The sequence below is a fragment of the Pipistrellus hanaki genome (assembly GCF_964339955.1).
Source record: "Pipistrellus hanaki genome assembly, chromosome: 18".
Taxonomy (NCBI): domain Eukaryota; kingdom Metazoa; phylum Chordata; class Mammalia; order Chiroptera; family Vespertilionidae; genus Pipistrellus; species Pipistrellus hanaki.
In genome coordinates, this window is record NC_140520.1 from 3,959,949 (window position 1) to 3,972,986 (window position 13,038).

Here is a 13,038-nt window from a genome sequence, read left to right on the forward strand (position 1 = left end):
ATTTTTCCAGTGAATAAAATTGAGAAAAACGCTGGCTTTCAGATCATGTATTTATTTAAAAAAATAAAATGAATCGACAAAGGTACATTATTCCGCATGCTGACAGGGTTCCCAGCCCACGAGACACTCCGTTTCTTGAGCAATAAAAAAGTGACTTCCCCGACAATGTAAAGATCGGAAACCTTTCCCTCCGGACTCCAGGTGTTGGCCACTCGCTCCCCCACACAAGCCAGTGGGCCACATCTCCTGAGCTGAGCTCTTTTGCAAAGAAAGCTTGAGAAGACATGAATCAAAGATGTCACTAAAAGATGATGATTTGTTAAAATTATAAAGCAACCGACTTTTGGCCTGCAAATATTCTACCTAAGCAATCTCCACTGCAGGGGATCAGCCCCCCAAGACAATCTTATTCCGAATCCAGGACAGCTGACAAGCACATGGCATTGTTCCCCGCACACTCGCTTGGCCAAGCCTGTACATCGACATGTACAACAACGTACGGGACAGGACTTGAAACTCCCGTTCTCACAGAGGATCGTTAAGGAGTGTTACCAGTAACAAAGGATAAAAGTTATACCACGTTGATTATTATAAATTATATTTGTTCTTGTCCTCCCCACTCTCATTAATATGTTCAGATTCTTTCCTGCAGAAAGCACGAGTTTCCTATTCCACACCGGCTCCATCCCTAGTGATGGTTCGAGTGAGCTGTAGAGGCCTTGATTCTGAAGACGTGTATGTGCAGGTGAGATGCGATCTGATTGCAGACGCTGACACAGTAGCGGATCAAATCAAACAAAGAGAAGACCTGGAACGAAACGAGATGATTAGAGTCACCTGACCTGCGTAGGCTACCCTCAGCTTACCAGTGCAGAGGCATGGCTTCTGGCTTTCTCCCTCTCTCTTCAGAGTCACCCTCTGATCCATACAATTTAACACACCAGTACTCACTGATTCTTCCTTTACAGCAAGGATCAACAAACTCTTTCTTAGAGACACAGTCATTATTTCAGGCTTCGTCATGAATGCTCAACTCTGCCATTGCTGCATGAACGCAGCCACAGATAATACATGCATGCATGACCATGGCTGTGTTCCAATAAAACTTTATTTACAAAACCAGGCCACTGACAGCCTGGGTATTATTTGCCAACTCCTGCTTTATAGTCAGAAATATGGAATGTATAAGCCCTAATGTGGGCAGAATTAAAAACTAATGTAGAAAATGGTTCAGAGATGAAGCCACAAGGAACAAAGTCCTATAAGTGAGGCTTTGACATTCCAAATCATTCCAATTGTAAGATCGCTCTCTCAGGACTGGCCCACTGAAACAAGCAAGTAGCCTCCACATCATGAAATACAGTACCTACCAGGGCAATCCAAAGCACAATGTATTCATCGATGAAGCTGTTGAAATACTGATCCAGAAACAGAAGTGCCGGGCCTATGAAGGCTGTGTCGTGCAAGTGCATTTCACTCTTGGTCATGTGTGCCACCTAGGAAGGAAAGGGAACCAATGGCATGGGCATTTCCGTGTTGGAGCAACTGTGAGCTACACAGACAACCAGGACTGTGCTCCAACATCAAGTCTCAAGAATTCTTCAGCCACATGCGCTCATTTCTAAAACCAAAAACCTGACAACATGAAGTGTGTGTGAGAGCTACGCACCCCAGGGCTCTGCCATCAACTAGGCCCCCAACCACTCTTCTCACCAGGAGCCCGGTGTGAGCGTCTACGGAGACGGAAGAATGCAGGTGAGCAAACTAAGCACGTGACACTGTGGAGAGAGGAGAGCCACGGTGGCTCACGGAGCTCCTGGTAAGCCCGCTGTCGCTTCACAGAAGACCCCAACAGCGCCCAGGCTGATGTCGGGAGATTCCGATCGGAGGAGGGCAAACTCTGGAACTTCTCGGGACACTAGGGGGTGAAAACTACGGCCCTAAACCCAGAATGAGATGAAAATTAAAAACAAACAAAAACGTTTGTGCTTACCACAAGCTTGTTGGTGATTTTAGCAGATACAAAACCAAAGGTCAGTATGTAAAGACAGGGATGCTTTTCAAAAAGCTGGACTGCGGACTTCTTGTAGATCATCACGGCTAACGTGATCACGGACCCAATGTGGAGGAAAGGAGAAAGGACACTTGTTCCCTGGGCAGGGCAGAGAGGAGGCAGATTAGTGGGATCTGATACCGACCAACTGAAGCTTTTAAGAACCTTGTGCAATCTGACAGCCAACAGTTTCTATTGTTACTAGTTGCCAACGGAGCATCAGAACAGCTCAGGAGAAGCAGCCCCCGGCCTGGGAAGGCACAAACTGAGGAGTTCACTTTTAAGAGGCCAGGCTTATTTTATAAAGCAGGCCACACTTAAAAAAAAAAAATAATAATAATACAGGTGCATTAAGTTTGTGCATATCACAAAAATACAAGCACGTCATTGTATGCATGTAAAATAAAACTGAAGTTTTGGATGTTACTATTTTTAAGACTAAGAGGAAACTCCTAGTTGACAAGTGATTTTATATAATTCAGTACAATTTTTATTGATTTCAGAGAAAGGGAGAGAGAAACATCAATGATGAGAGAACATCATTGATCGGCTGCCTCCTGCATGCCCTCTTGCTGGGGATCGAGCCCGCATTCCAGGCATGTGCCCTGACCAGAACTGAACTGTGACCTCCTGGTTCATAGGTCAAAGCTCAACCACTGAGTGATGCTGGCCGGGCGATTCCATATAATTCAGGTGAAAAACCAAGGGACCCCCACACTGAGTCCTAGCATAAACCATCACTGGGAAGCACAAGCGATACTCACTGCGATCGTTGATCCATTTTTCCCAACACCACCTGTGAAGATTACACGGAAATAATTCGTACAGGAAAATATGGTCCCTGCGACAGTACAAAGTGCAGGAAAAATTTTCACTTGAATATTCAGCACTGGAATCTTTAATAGGCAGAGAGAAAGAGCAATTAAAATATATACAAACTGAAATAGGAAGACAGAACAATCACATACTCAATTCATATTCCGATTATGTTCTCCGTGCCCTCCAGTTTAGTAAATACTTAAACTAATGGAAGCTTCTCTCTCCTTTCCTTTATGAGCAATATAACAAGTCTCAGGAGAGGAGGCTACACAGAAACTAATCTCACTGCAAAAGAAAATAACTGATCCAACTTGCTTAATTTGAGTCAGAAGCTATGTGTTGAACACATCCCAGAAGCCTGGCAACAGTGAACTGGGCTGTCTTCTGGTGTTTTTAGCAAAGAGTTCTCTGTCTTTTTCTTTGTGCACTTTTTAAAAACTCTACCCCCACATCCGTAATTTGTTACTCATTGTTACGATCAAGTGTGGATGATGAAAGACTAAAAATATTTGCAACTGGATTGAAAACAAACAGCTGTAAACTAGAGGATGGAAGACAAAAGTCCTACTCAGAAGAGTCCCCACGGCCAAACTGTTAGGATGCAAGCAGCTAGGAAGCAGAGGGCACGTGAGAAGGCGTTCACGCGTGGGGGACGAACATGGCAAGCACATCAAGTAGGAGAAGGACGGATTTAAAACAAGGAGGCTGAGTGGATTGAGATCATGTATTTACGGTAATCTTGCGAATACAAGTCCATCATTTAAAATGACATATACTTGCATTAATATTTAAAATCATTTAAGAATCTCTCCTTTCCTATACCTCCCCTGTAGCTTTTCTAAAGTCTCAAGTTTTGTCCAATATAGACTGAAAGAAAGCAACAATACTGTGATGAGTCTAAACATAGAAATAAATGACCATAGGAACAAGATTCCAAAAGCCCAGGCTTAGCAGGCAATGAGTTTCTACAATGAAAACAATTGAGAGCTGCTAATGCTTTTTAGGCTGCCATCTGCCTACACGTTCAAAAACCAAATGGGAAACCTGAGATCTTCTATTTGTTCCTATGGATAAAACTGCAGTAAAATTAGTAGATGTAATTCTTAATGTTTAGATCCTCAATTTCTTCAAAATTCTTAAGACCTCTTTTTGTTTACACAACTCTATGACCTCTTGCAAAATTGCAACTCTAAAAAAAAAAAAAAGTTGGAATCAACTGTTGGAGCTTCAAGCTGTACCGTGGTGGTGTTTACGCTTCTGACATGAAATAGGTCAACTTCAAAATCAAGCCAGACCTTTCTGGCCCATCCTCAATGCTGTCCTCCTTCCCTAACTGATCTCCAAGCCCTACAGACCAATCCAAAACTTGTTTTCAACAAAAGAGAAAACCAACACCACGGCTGCCTGCATTCCAGGTAGTTTTTCCGCTCCGGTTCAGAAAGCCAGAGCCACTGCAGAGGGAACCTGAGGCACCTGGCCGAAACTCCAAATGCTGGCCGGCTCCCTGTCCCCTCCCGGGACAAAGGCCCTGCCTGGCCGGAGGGAAACCCTACCCTCTCCCTCATTCCAGAAGCAGCCAGGCTTTAGGGGCCGGCCTGAGCGTGGGCCGGCGGGATGAGCGCCAGGGGCAGAGAGCTGCGTACAGCTGGCTGGACGGTGTCACAGCTGTACGTGAAACCTGGAAAATGCTTCAAGATCATGGAAACGGCAGCTTTTTGAAAGAAGAGAGAGGCAGCAGATGCATTAAAAAAGCCAGGCGCATTAGTGAGTGGCTTGGACCACGGAGTGAGCAAGCAAGAACAGACTCAGAAGCAAGTGGCGGAAACATGCTGAGGACGCTCTCCCGCCCTGTGTGATGGCTGCACGCACCAGGACGAGCTCCTGGGGGGAGGGCTGTGTTCGAGCTCATTTGTGTCTTCTCTCTAGGGCTCTGCAGGCACCTGCTGGAGGAAGACCCCCTCTCTTCCTCTCGATGCGGAATTAGTTCTGAGGGAGTGAGGACACGCCGGGCCCACACTCAGGGCACAGGGAAGCAGGCTGCCAGGAGACTGGAGGCAGAGTGAAGGGGAAGCAGGGCCAGCGGAACCCCAAGCCGCTCCCAGGGATCCCTCCAACATCGGCACCAACTGCTCCGCTTACAAAGGCCCCAGAGGTGTTGCGCTGCCACCTCACACCCAAGGTTAAGGAGGGTGGCGCGTTCTGTCCCTCCCAGCCTCTCTGTCCTCCTGGGACCCATCCAGGGTGGCCCAGGTGCACCCACTCTGCAGGAGCAGCCAGAGAGCTGCTCGAAACCCTTCAGCTCAGGCCTCCAGGGCTTTGGAGCCTCCGAGACTGGCCAGGACAAGTCTCCCCTGGGGCCTGGGGCCTGGGGCCTGCCCACAGCCAGGGAAAAACCCTCTCATTCATGCCATGAAATGATGCATCCAAAGTAATGCCAATCTAATGTACTTTATGTCTTAAAAGGTTGGAAATGGAAAAAGGATCTCAAACCCTCCAATGTACCAGACTGACAATGGACCCATGTTATGGTTCAATGGTTTGGGTTACTAACTGTTACACTAGTTTTCTCAGGAGCGTAATAAAGTGTTCCTATAGGTTCTATAAATCTCAGCAAAAATAGAAAGTACTATGGAATATAGATACGTTCTTTCAAAGAATGTGGACTATGACTATTTGTAAATACTTTTAATATAAGTGAATTCTATGAAAAGACAATGCAACAGTAATTAGTGTCCACCTTTTTAGTTTGAGAATGAGATATAAATTACACCACCTATATGTCTTCAGCTCTACCTAATGAATAAGGTGTGTCATGGCTTAATACACACATTTAATCAACTGGGACATGTAACAAGAATCAAATGTCAGTGAAAGGAACCATGTGCGGATTATTTATGGGTCCCCTTCAAAGTTGTATGCCACGCCCCCCCCCCCCATTTCAAAAGAGTGATCGGATAACAGAGAGTTCCCAGGCAGTCCAAACGGATCTATCCTTTGGGAAGTAACACACACAAAAATGTGTTATTTTATTTCTTGCAACATGTCAACCACACGCTAGTGGACTTTTGTGCATAAAAATATTTTTTCCTAAAAAAAGAAAAGAAAAAAGAAAAACAAGACAAAAAATACCCAACCAAACCCAACCACCACGAACGACCACCGTGGTGACGAGGAGGAAGAACGACCTCCTCTGTGACGAGGAGGAAGAGCGGCAGGAACGTGTGCTCCACACGCAGCGACACGGACCACTTACCTGTGCGGGAGCTGACCGCCTGTGATCAGCTTTGTGAGGACCTCGGCGCTATTTTTGTTTGCCGTAAATTTGCTTTCTGAATATTAGCAAAAGCTTTTGAATGAGATTTAGGAAGCATTTTTCCACTTTATGACATCAACCTCAGGAGAGATGGAAATGTCACATCTCGGTCCTGAGCAAACCATCTCTCCCTTTGGCACACAGAGAAGTGGGAGCACCGCACATGGTCATCCCTCCTGCACGAACAGATGCAGCAGTAGATGCTCAGGGCCAAGAAAACGGTGACATACAGTGGCCTGGGTCAGTGATGGGACTCCCCTGGGGACCGCTCAGGGGACACAGACCTTTTCTCTGCGCCCCCAAAAGCACCATGAGGCGAAGTCCTCCCCTTCATCCGGGGACGGTGACGGGAGGAACGGGGATGCGAATAAGACGGGGCGTGGGCTTCCCTCTGCAACTGACCTCACTGACCCTGCAACTGACCTCACTGACCCTGACACTGACCTCACTGACCCTGACGCTGACCTCACTGACCCTGACACTGACCTCACTGACCCTGACGCTGGACCTGTGGGTCCCTTGTAAAACCACTAAAGGATGATTATACTTTCTTAATTATCAATAAAGATAGGGCAAAATATCTGATCCTTTAAGAAAAACTACATAAGTGATGTGTGCATACATCCTAGTTTTAAAAAGGCAGCAAAGTATACCTGCAGCAAACTGACTGCCAGGCAAAAGCCCAAACTGAGATGTGTGTGGCCGGAGTGGGTATGTAACCCCCATACAACATGCTTCACGTACTTCACACTGGTAACTGGATGACGGGTGTGCATACCTGATGCTGGCTTGTCTCTGGATGGCCAAGCCAGAATCCCATTTCCTTTCTGTCACCAGTGTGCTAAAACTACGGTTATTTATCTGTTTAAGATATTCAGACTGCGGGTGGGGGGTGTGTGTGGGGAGATTTGGGTGTAAAACACAAAGCCATATAACACATATAAGTGGGGGTAGGCTTTAGAGGCTTTATGATCTAGTTATAGGAAAAGAAAAAGCCTTCTTCTATGGCTGAATTATTTTTAAAATGCAGTGATATAAATCTGACATATTTAAAAAATAATTATTAACCTAGTGGAGAGTAAAAATAATAAAATTCCTTGGTGAAATCCATAGATGTCAGATTTCACCAAAGACCGTACTGGCTCTGAGACTACATGGAGGAAAGGTGGATCTGAACGGTATTATGTGCATGACTGAATGTTTTCAAGCTTTTTCTGGTTGGCTGTGGATTAGTCTTATCCCTTCATCCCCCAAATAAAGGGCATTAGATAATTTCTGGCAACACATACTTAGGGGAGTGTGTTAATTTCACTTCCCTGAGTATCTAATTTTCCAGCATAAAGTGACTGAGGGGAGGTGAGCTTCCTTTATACCTTCACATTAATCCGGCTTTTGAGAATTCTGTTTGTGCAGGAGCAGTAAACCTTTTGGTAAGGTAACCTGGTAAGTGACAAATACTGCATGGGCGGTGGGAGCGGTTGTGGTTAACCAGACCAGGGAGGACAAACCAGTTTGGATCAGATCTGGAAGGTCATTCTAACCCTAAGAGCAGCAACATGTGAAACTTATTATGTGATGGGCTCCGTTCTAAGTGCTTTACGCACATTTACTCATTTAATCCACAAAACCACCCGATGGGACCAGGACTGCTGTCCCTTGGACAGAGGAGGGAGCCAGCAGCAGGGAGCGGGCAGGTGAAGCCCCACAGGAGACTGGAGCTGGGCCTGCTCAGGCAGGCGGGCTCCTGAGCCCGTGTCCTCCACCTCCATGTCACACAGAGCACAGTCCCTCTCCCAGAGGCTTCTGGGAAAGAATCTGGGACTGCAGGGGAGCCTATATATTAGGTCAGGCTGAAAATCTAGGGTGTGGCTTGTTAAAACACACACACACACAAACCCTATGGCACTGGCTTCAATAGCATCTGTTCAGTTTGGGGGGCAGAGTTAACTTCTTAAATACCCCAAATTTGCCATTCAGCTTTAAGCATATGACAAAAAAACCGAGTTCTGCCAAAACCGGTTTGGCTCAGTGGATAGAGCGTCGGCCTGCAGACTGAAAGGTCCCAGGTTCGATTCCGGTCAGGGGCATGTACCTTGGTTGCGGGCACATCCCCTTTAGGGGGTGTGCAAGAGGCAGCTGATCGATGTTTCTCTCCCATCGATGTTTCTAATTCTCTATCCCTCTGTAAAAAATCAACAAAATATATTTTAAAAACAAAACAAACAAAAAAAACTGCGTTCAGAAAGAGGATAAGCCTTGTCATTGGTTAACGCATACGCTCCCTGCCGCTTCCTCGCTGTGACATGGAGGGACACGTCACGGTGGGAGAGCGCCTTGGAAACCAGCCCGGGGGCACCTGAGGCATCACGTGACTGTGCTGGTGCGATCCCCTGGGCCATAGGGGGAAGCTGGGGTCCGACTGCTGTGTGCCTTTCGTTTTCAGAAAGAACCAAGTAACCTTACATTTCCCCCTGTAACCGAGTTATCCTATGTTAGAACACAAGCAAAACACAACATGCATGACAGGGGATACACAATGTGAACGAAATTACCATAGACTGCCAAAAAGGTGGTCCTCCAATCACTGCCAGCAAATGCATGATTATTATGAAGATTTGCACTTCAGTCACATCAATTCTGATTAGGTACAAAAAGCCAAAAAAGCAGAATTACTCAAAACAATTTCAAGTTCATTAGTTGCAAGCTTAGCAGCGTTCCTCTATCATGCACAATCGACACAAATCTCAAATAATCGAGGAAAGGGGAAGAGGTGTCACAAATTGGTTACGAGCAAAATCAAGTAAAATCCAGAGCCTTTTCATTGAATTTGATGAATTTCACAGAGCAATAAAAACCCCTCCTTTCCAAAGGGAGTGTCTGACTGAGGTTGGGCTGAAAACTAGAGCTTCACCTTTCCAACCAAAAAGAAAAAAACGAAGTGTGTGTATTCAATTTTGAGTGTCAAGCAGAGGGTTGCGCTGTGCCGCCGTCTCACACCAGATCTTGGAATGCGGCTTTGCAGCGTCCAGCGGGAGAAACAGAGACCCCGAGCAACGGACTGCCCTGGGGACGGCCTCGTGTCCTGCCTCCCATGGCACGGGGGTGAAAAAAGTGTCCCCCAGGTGTCAGAGTCTCCTGTTTATGAGGTCAACTGCCCTAAGATCTCTGGAAAGAAGACACTGAAAGCAGCCGAGAGTTAGCTTCGAGGTAGCTGGAAATGAAGGACCTTACGCTCAGAGAGAGGCGAACCCGGGTACAAAAACAGGGCAGCAGAAACGAGAAGGCCGAGAGTCTGGAAAAAGAATTCGGGCAAAAAGACTGAGGAGCGAAGCCTACACGGTCCCTCCCTGCCGGCACTCGGTCAGACCTGGAGGCCTCCCATCGGAGGCCTGGATCCACAGGCCTCTGGATGCTGAGAACTGACCCTTCGGCTGTGCCTGCACAGTGTTCGCACACGGTGTCTCACCACCGTGTTATTATAATAGTGAGTTAGAAATGAGGGCGTGGTCCCAGAATGAGGTGCCTCCACAGGATATCTGGTAGCTTTTTAAAAAAGAGGGGGCCGCTCCCTACATAGTGATATAGACACGTGTGAATAGCACATGAGGTAAAAACAAAAAACAGAACTATGCTCTAGTCTAGATTGTGCCTATGTTACTTTTCCTGCATAAAAAAATACTCTGTTTTTCCTTTTTTGCCGTTAACTGTGTACCAAATGCTTGGAAGAATAAAGTGTAAACTGAGAGCAGCAGTCACCTGGCGGGGGGCAGCGTGGGAAGAGGAGGCTGGGGGAGACTCACTGCTTACCTTTCTATAACATTAGTTTTTAAACAAAGTGAATCATTTATCTGTTAAGAAAGTAAACTTTTTTTTTTTTGAAAGTCTAAGAAAAATAGACATTGACAACGGCAAGGGGGCTCAAAGCCCTGAGCGGAGCCGAGCACCCATTCCTAAAACTGACCTGACGATCAACAGGCGAAGGGCCGGAAGCTCTCACACCCACAGCGAGGACCTGGGTGGAAACCAGTCTCTCGCCGCTAAGAAAAATGGATCTCTGTTTGCTCAAGAACGTTTTTCAAACAAGCTGATTAAGCAGCAAACATACAGGGATGCGGTTATCCGGATAGACACATTTTGGGGGGAAATGGGCTGGATTAGGCTAAAAAGAATCCGTAGCGCTGACCTGGTGAGTGGTGTTGCCAATAAGGAAAATTACACTCAGTAGCGGACTCAGGAGACTAAGCAGGTGTCAAAGATGATCGACTCTGTCTCGGGTGGAGGGCAGACATCTTACAACATTTTGCTGGACATGTGAAGCAGCCTTGTGGGAGGGGAAGGGCCAGAAGTACAGAATTACAAAATAAAAATGGAGGGAACCTCATGCAATTATCTGTACCTCGGATAAATGTAAAAGAGAATAGAAAACATGAAAGATCTGTACAAAGCCCCAAACGGGGATACCTACCACACGCACTTGGTTCAGATTCCAAGACGACTCGGTATTAAATGAGGGTGCGAGGGGATTTAACTGACTTTTAACTGAGATGATAAGCATGTTCATCACCTTTGCCCGGAATGTTTTACGTACTGTGTGCATTTCAAAGATATACTTGCAAATTTATTTATATATATATATATATATATATATATATATATATATATATATATATATTTTTTTTTTTTTTTTTCTTCTTAAACTATACACAGCACATGTAATATTGTTGTAATCTGGGCTGGCTACCAGCGTGGTTAACACAAGCGCTAGGGCTACATTCACCAAGCCAAAGAAACCCTGATTCGTACAGTTTGACTTGTGAGCCATTATTTCAAAAGCATTTGATTCAAAAAGTCAGTGAAGGTGCCTGGAATCCTATTCAAAGATTAGACTGCTGGTGACCACAGATTTGGATTATTCATAAATGGACCCGAGGTGCTAGGGAACATGCATACCCAGAATACGGCATTCCTTGGGTGCGGTACCAGAAATACCATGGGTGGGGTGAAGACTGGCAGCCTGGAGCAAAGATTAGCTCCAAATTCAATGCACTGCCTTCTGATATTTCACTTCCTGCCCTTGATAAGGGGCAAACTGGGCAAGGCAAGCTTAGGTTAACGCTAAATAATGCCTACCAGCACAGCTGAGTGATAACCATGAGTATTTTAAACTCAAGTGTTATATACAGAGAAAGTCTAAGTGTCTATTTCTGAGGTAGGCTGAATTATCTAAAACAATATTGTCTACCCCATGAATGACTGCCTGGATCTTTAGATGATCTTGGAAGACTTAAAACAAAAACAAAAAACAAACTGTCTAGTGACTTTGAGGAAGAAGAGAATAGCCGAGGGCCAGCACAGAGCAGGTCCTCTAAGAGGGACCCACGTTTGCTGGGGAGCAGCCAGTCCGGCTCAGCCTGGAAAGCGGTCCTCTCACCTCACTGAGCAGTAATCCTGGAGTTAAATACAGGGATCCCACTCAAACTAGCACCATCAATTCTGAAGAAACCTGGAAACCACTGGGAGTTACTAACACAGGTCTGAAAATTAATAATGATGGTAATGACCACTTACTATATGTCAGTCACTATAGTTAACATATTATTATTATTATTATTATTATTATTATTATTATTATTTTACTCTTAATCGTCAAAACCACGCTAGGAGGCAGAACCTATTCCCACCATCCTATAGATGAGAAATTTTGTAAGTCAGGCTAAATGACTTCCAATGGCCGTGACAGAGACAATAAGTGTTGTTCCTACTCAATGCTGACCAAACTCTTCTACATTTTAGACTGTGATCAACAAACGTCTGTCACGGGTGTTTAACTTGCTATCACTGAGATGATTCTACGTTTCAGGACGATGCTTCTCGTCTTCTAACACAATGTTCTCTAAAATGGCTCAACCCGACAGGCAATGGCTGACCTAGGGAGTTTCAATGCCAATAAATGAAATTAATTTGGGAATACATTAGAAAGAAGCACTCGTTGTGAAGCTTATTTTCCCCCTGAACTCTGTAAGGAAAAAAAAGTACATCTGACAGTTTTATTTAAGTGAGCAAATCCGTTCAAGTGGCGAATACCAAAAGCAGGAGAAAACGTCTGCAGGTTCACAGCAACTGGGGGAAGGGAAGGTGATGTGTGTGGAGGAAAAGCATCTTCCATGTTCAAAGGAAAATGCATTCATTTCCACAGACATTGTAACAGGAGGGACCTCTAACTACAGGGCCCTTAGTCAGCACAGGTACACCCGGTGAAAGTAAACAATACAGTCAGTATTTGACTGTGAATTTCATTAGGAATAGTTGGTGAATGTAATTAACAGTAACATTTGAGCCATGAAGAGTGGTAAATCTAGACAGCTGCAGTGAGCCGAAGCCTCAGATCTTTGGAGAAAGTTCCAAAGAGAGGCGACCAGGAAAGGATGCTGAAGGGACATCCTGAACATTATTCTACCCCAGGATGGAATTCCACAAGTAATTATAAAAATATATGGTGAAATCAATTGGAAATGGCTTTAGTTTTGTTCTTGAAACATGCCTGTAGTACTCGGTATTCTCTAAATGCGAAATTTATTTGATAGGGGGTTGTGGGGGGAAGAAAAGTTGTAGAATATCCCTCACTATTGGCTTGTCCCCAAAGTCATCATTACTGCCACTGAATAACTAAATTTACAAAATAAACAGAACCTAAGCTCTATTTTTTTTTTTTTTTTTTGTAAATACACTCTTTCATTCTATAGTGTGAAGGATTCTGGCCTATTCTAGTGGGAATAATAAATCTTGAAATTTTAAAAGTCATAAGGTCAAAATCAGACTTTTAATATCTGAAGAAAAAGATACGTTACCTTTA

At 45.0% G+C, this 13,038-nt stretch overlaps 1 protein-coding gene across 2 annotated transcripts in view; it reads right to left on the reverse strand.

Annotated features, from left to right (window-relative positions):
• Nucleotides 1-32: 32 nt before the first annotated feature.
• CEPT1 (choline/ethanolamine phosphotransferase 1) overlaps nt 33-13,038 on the reverse strand; it is a 30,242-nt gene continuing 17,236 nt past the window's right edge. The window contains exons 5-9 of one of the 2 annotated variants that reach the window (XM_084866249.1): nt 8,738-8,822; nt 2,818-2,949; nt 1,994-2,152; nt 1,371-1,496; nt 33-808 (exon numbers count right to left, since the gene is read on the reverse strand). In XM_084866249.1, coding sequence (XP_084722375.1) covers nt 689-808; nt 1,371-1,496; nt 1,994-2,152; nt 2,818-2,949; nt 8,738-8,822 — 622 coding nt within the window. In that variant the 3' untranslated portion in view covers nt 33-688. The remainder of the gene's footprint in view (nt 809-1,370; nt 1,497-1,993; nt 2,153-2,817; nt 2,950-8,737; nt 8,823-13,038) is intronic. The other variant, XM_084866248.1, reaches the window with a different exon arrangement.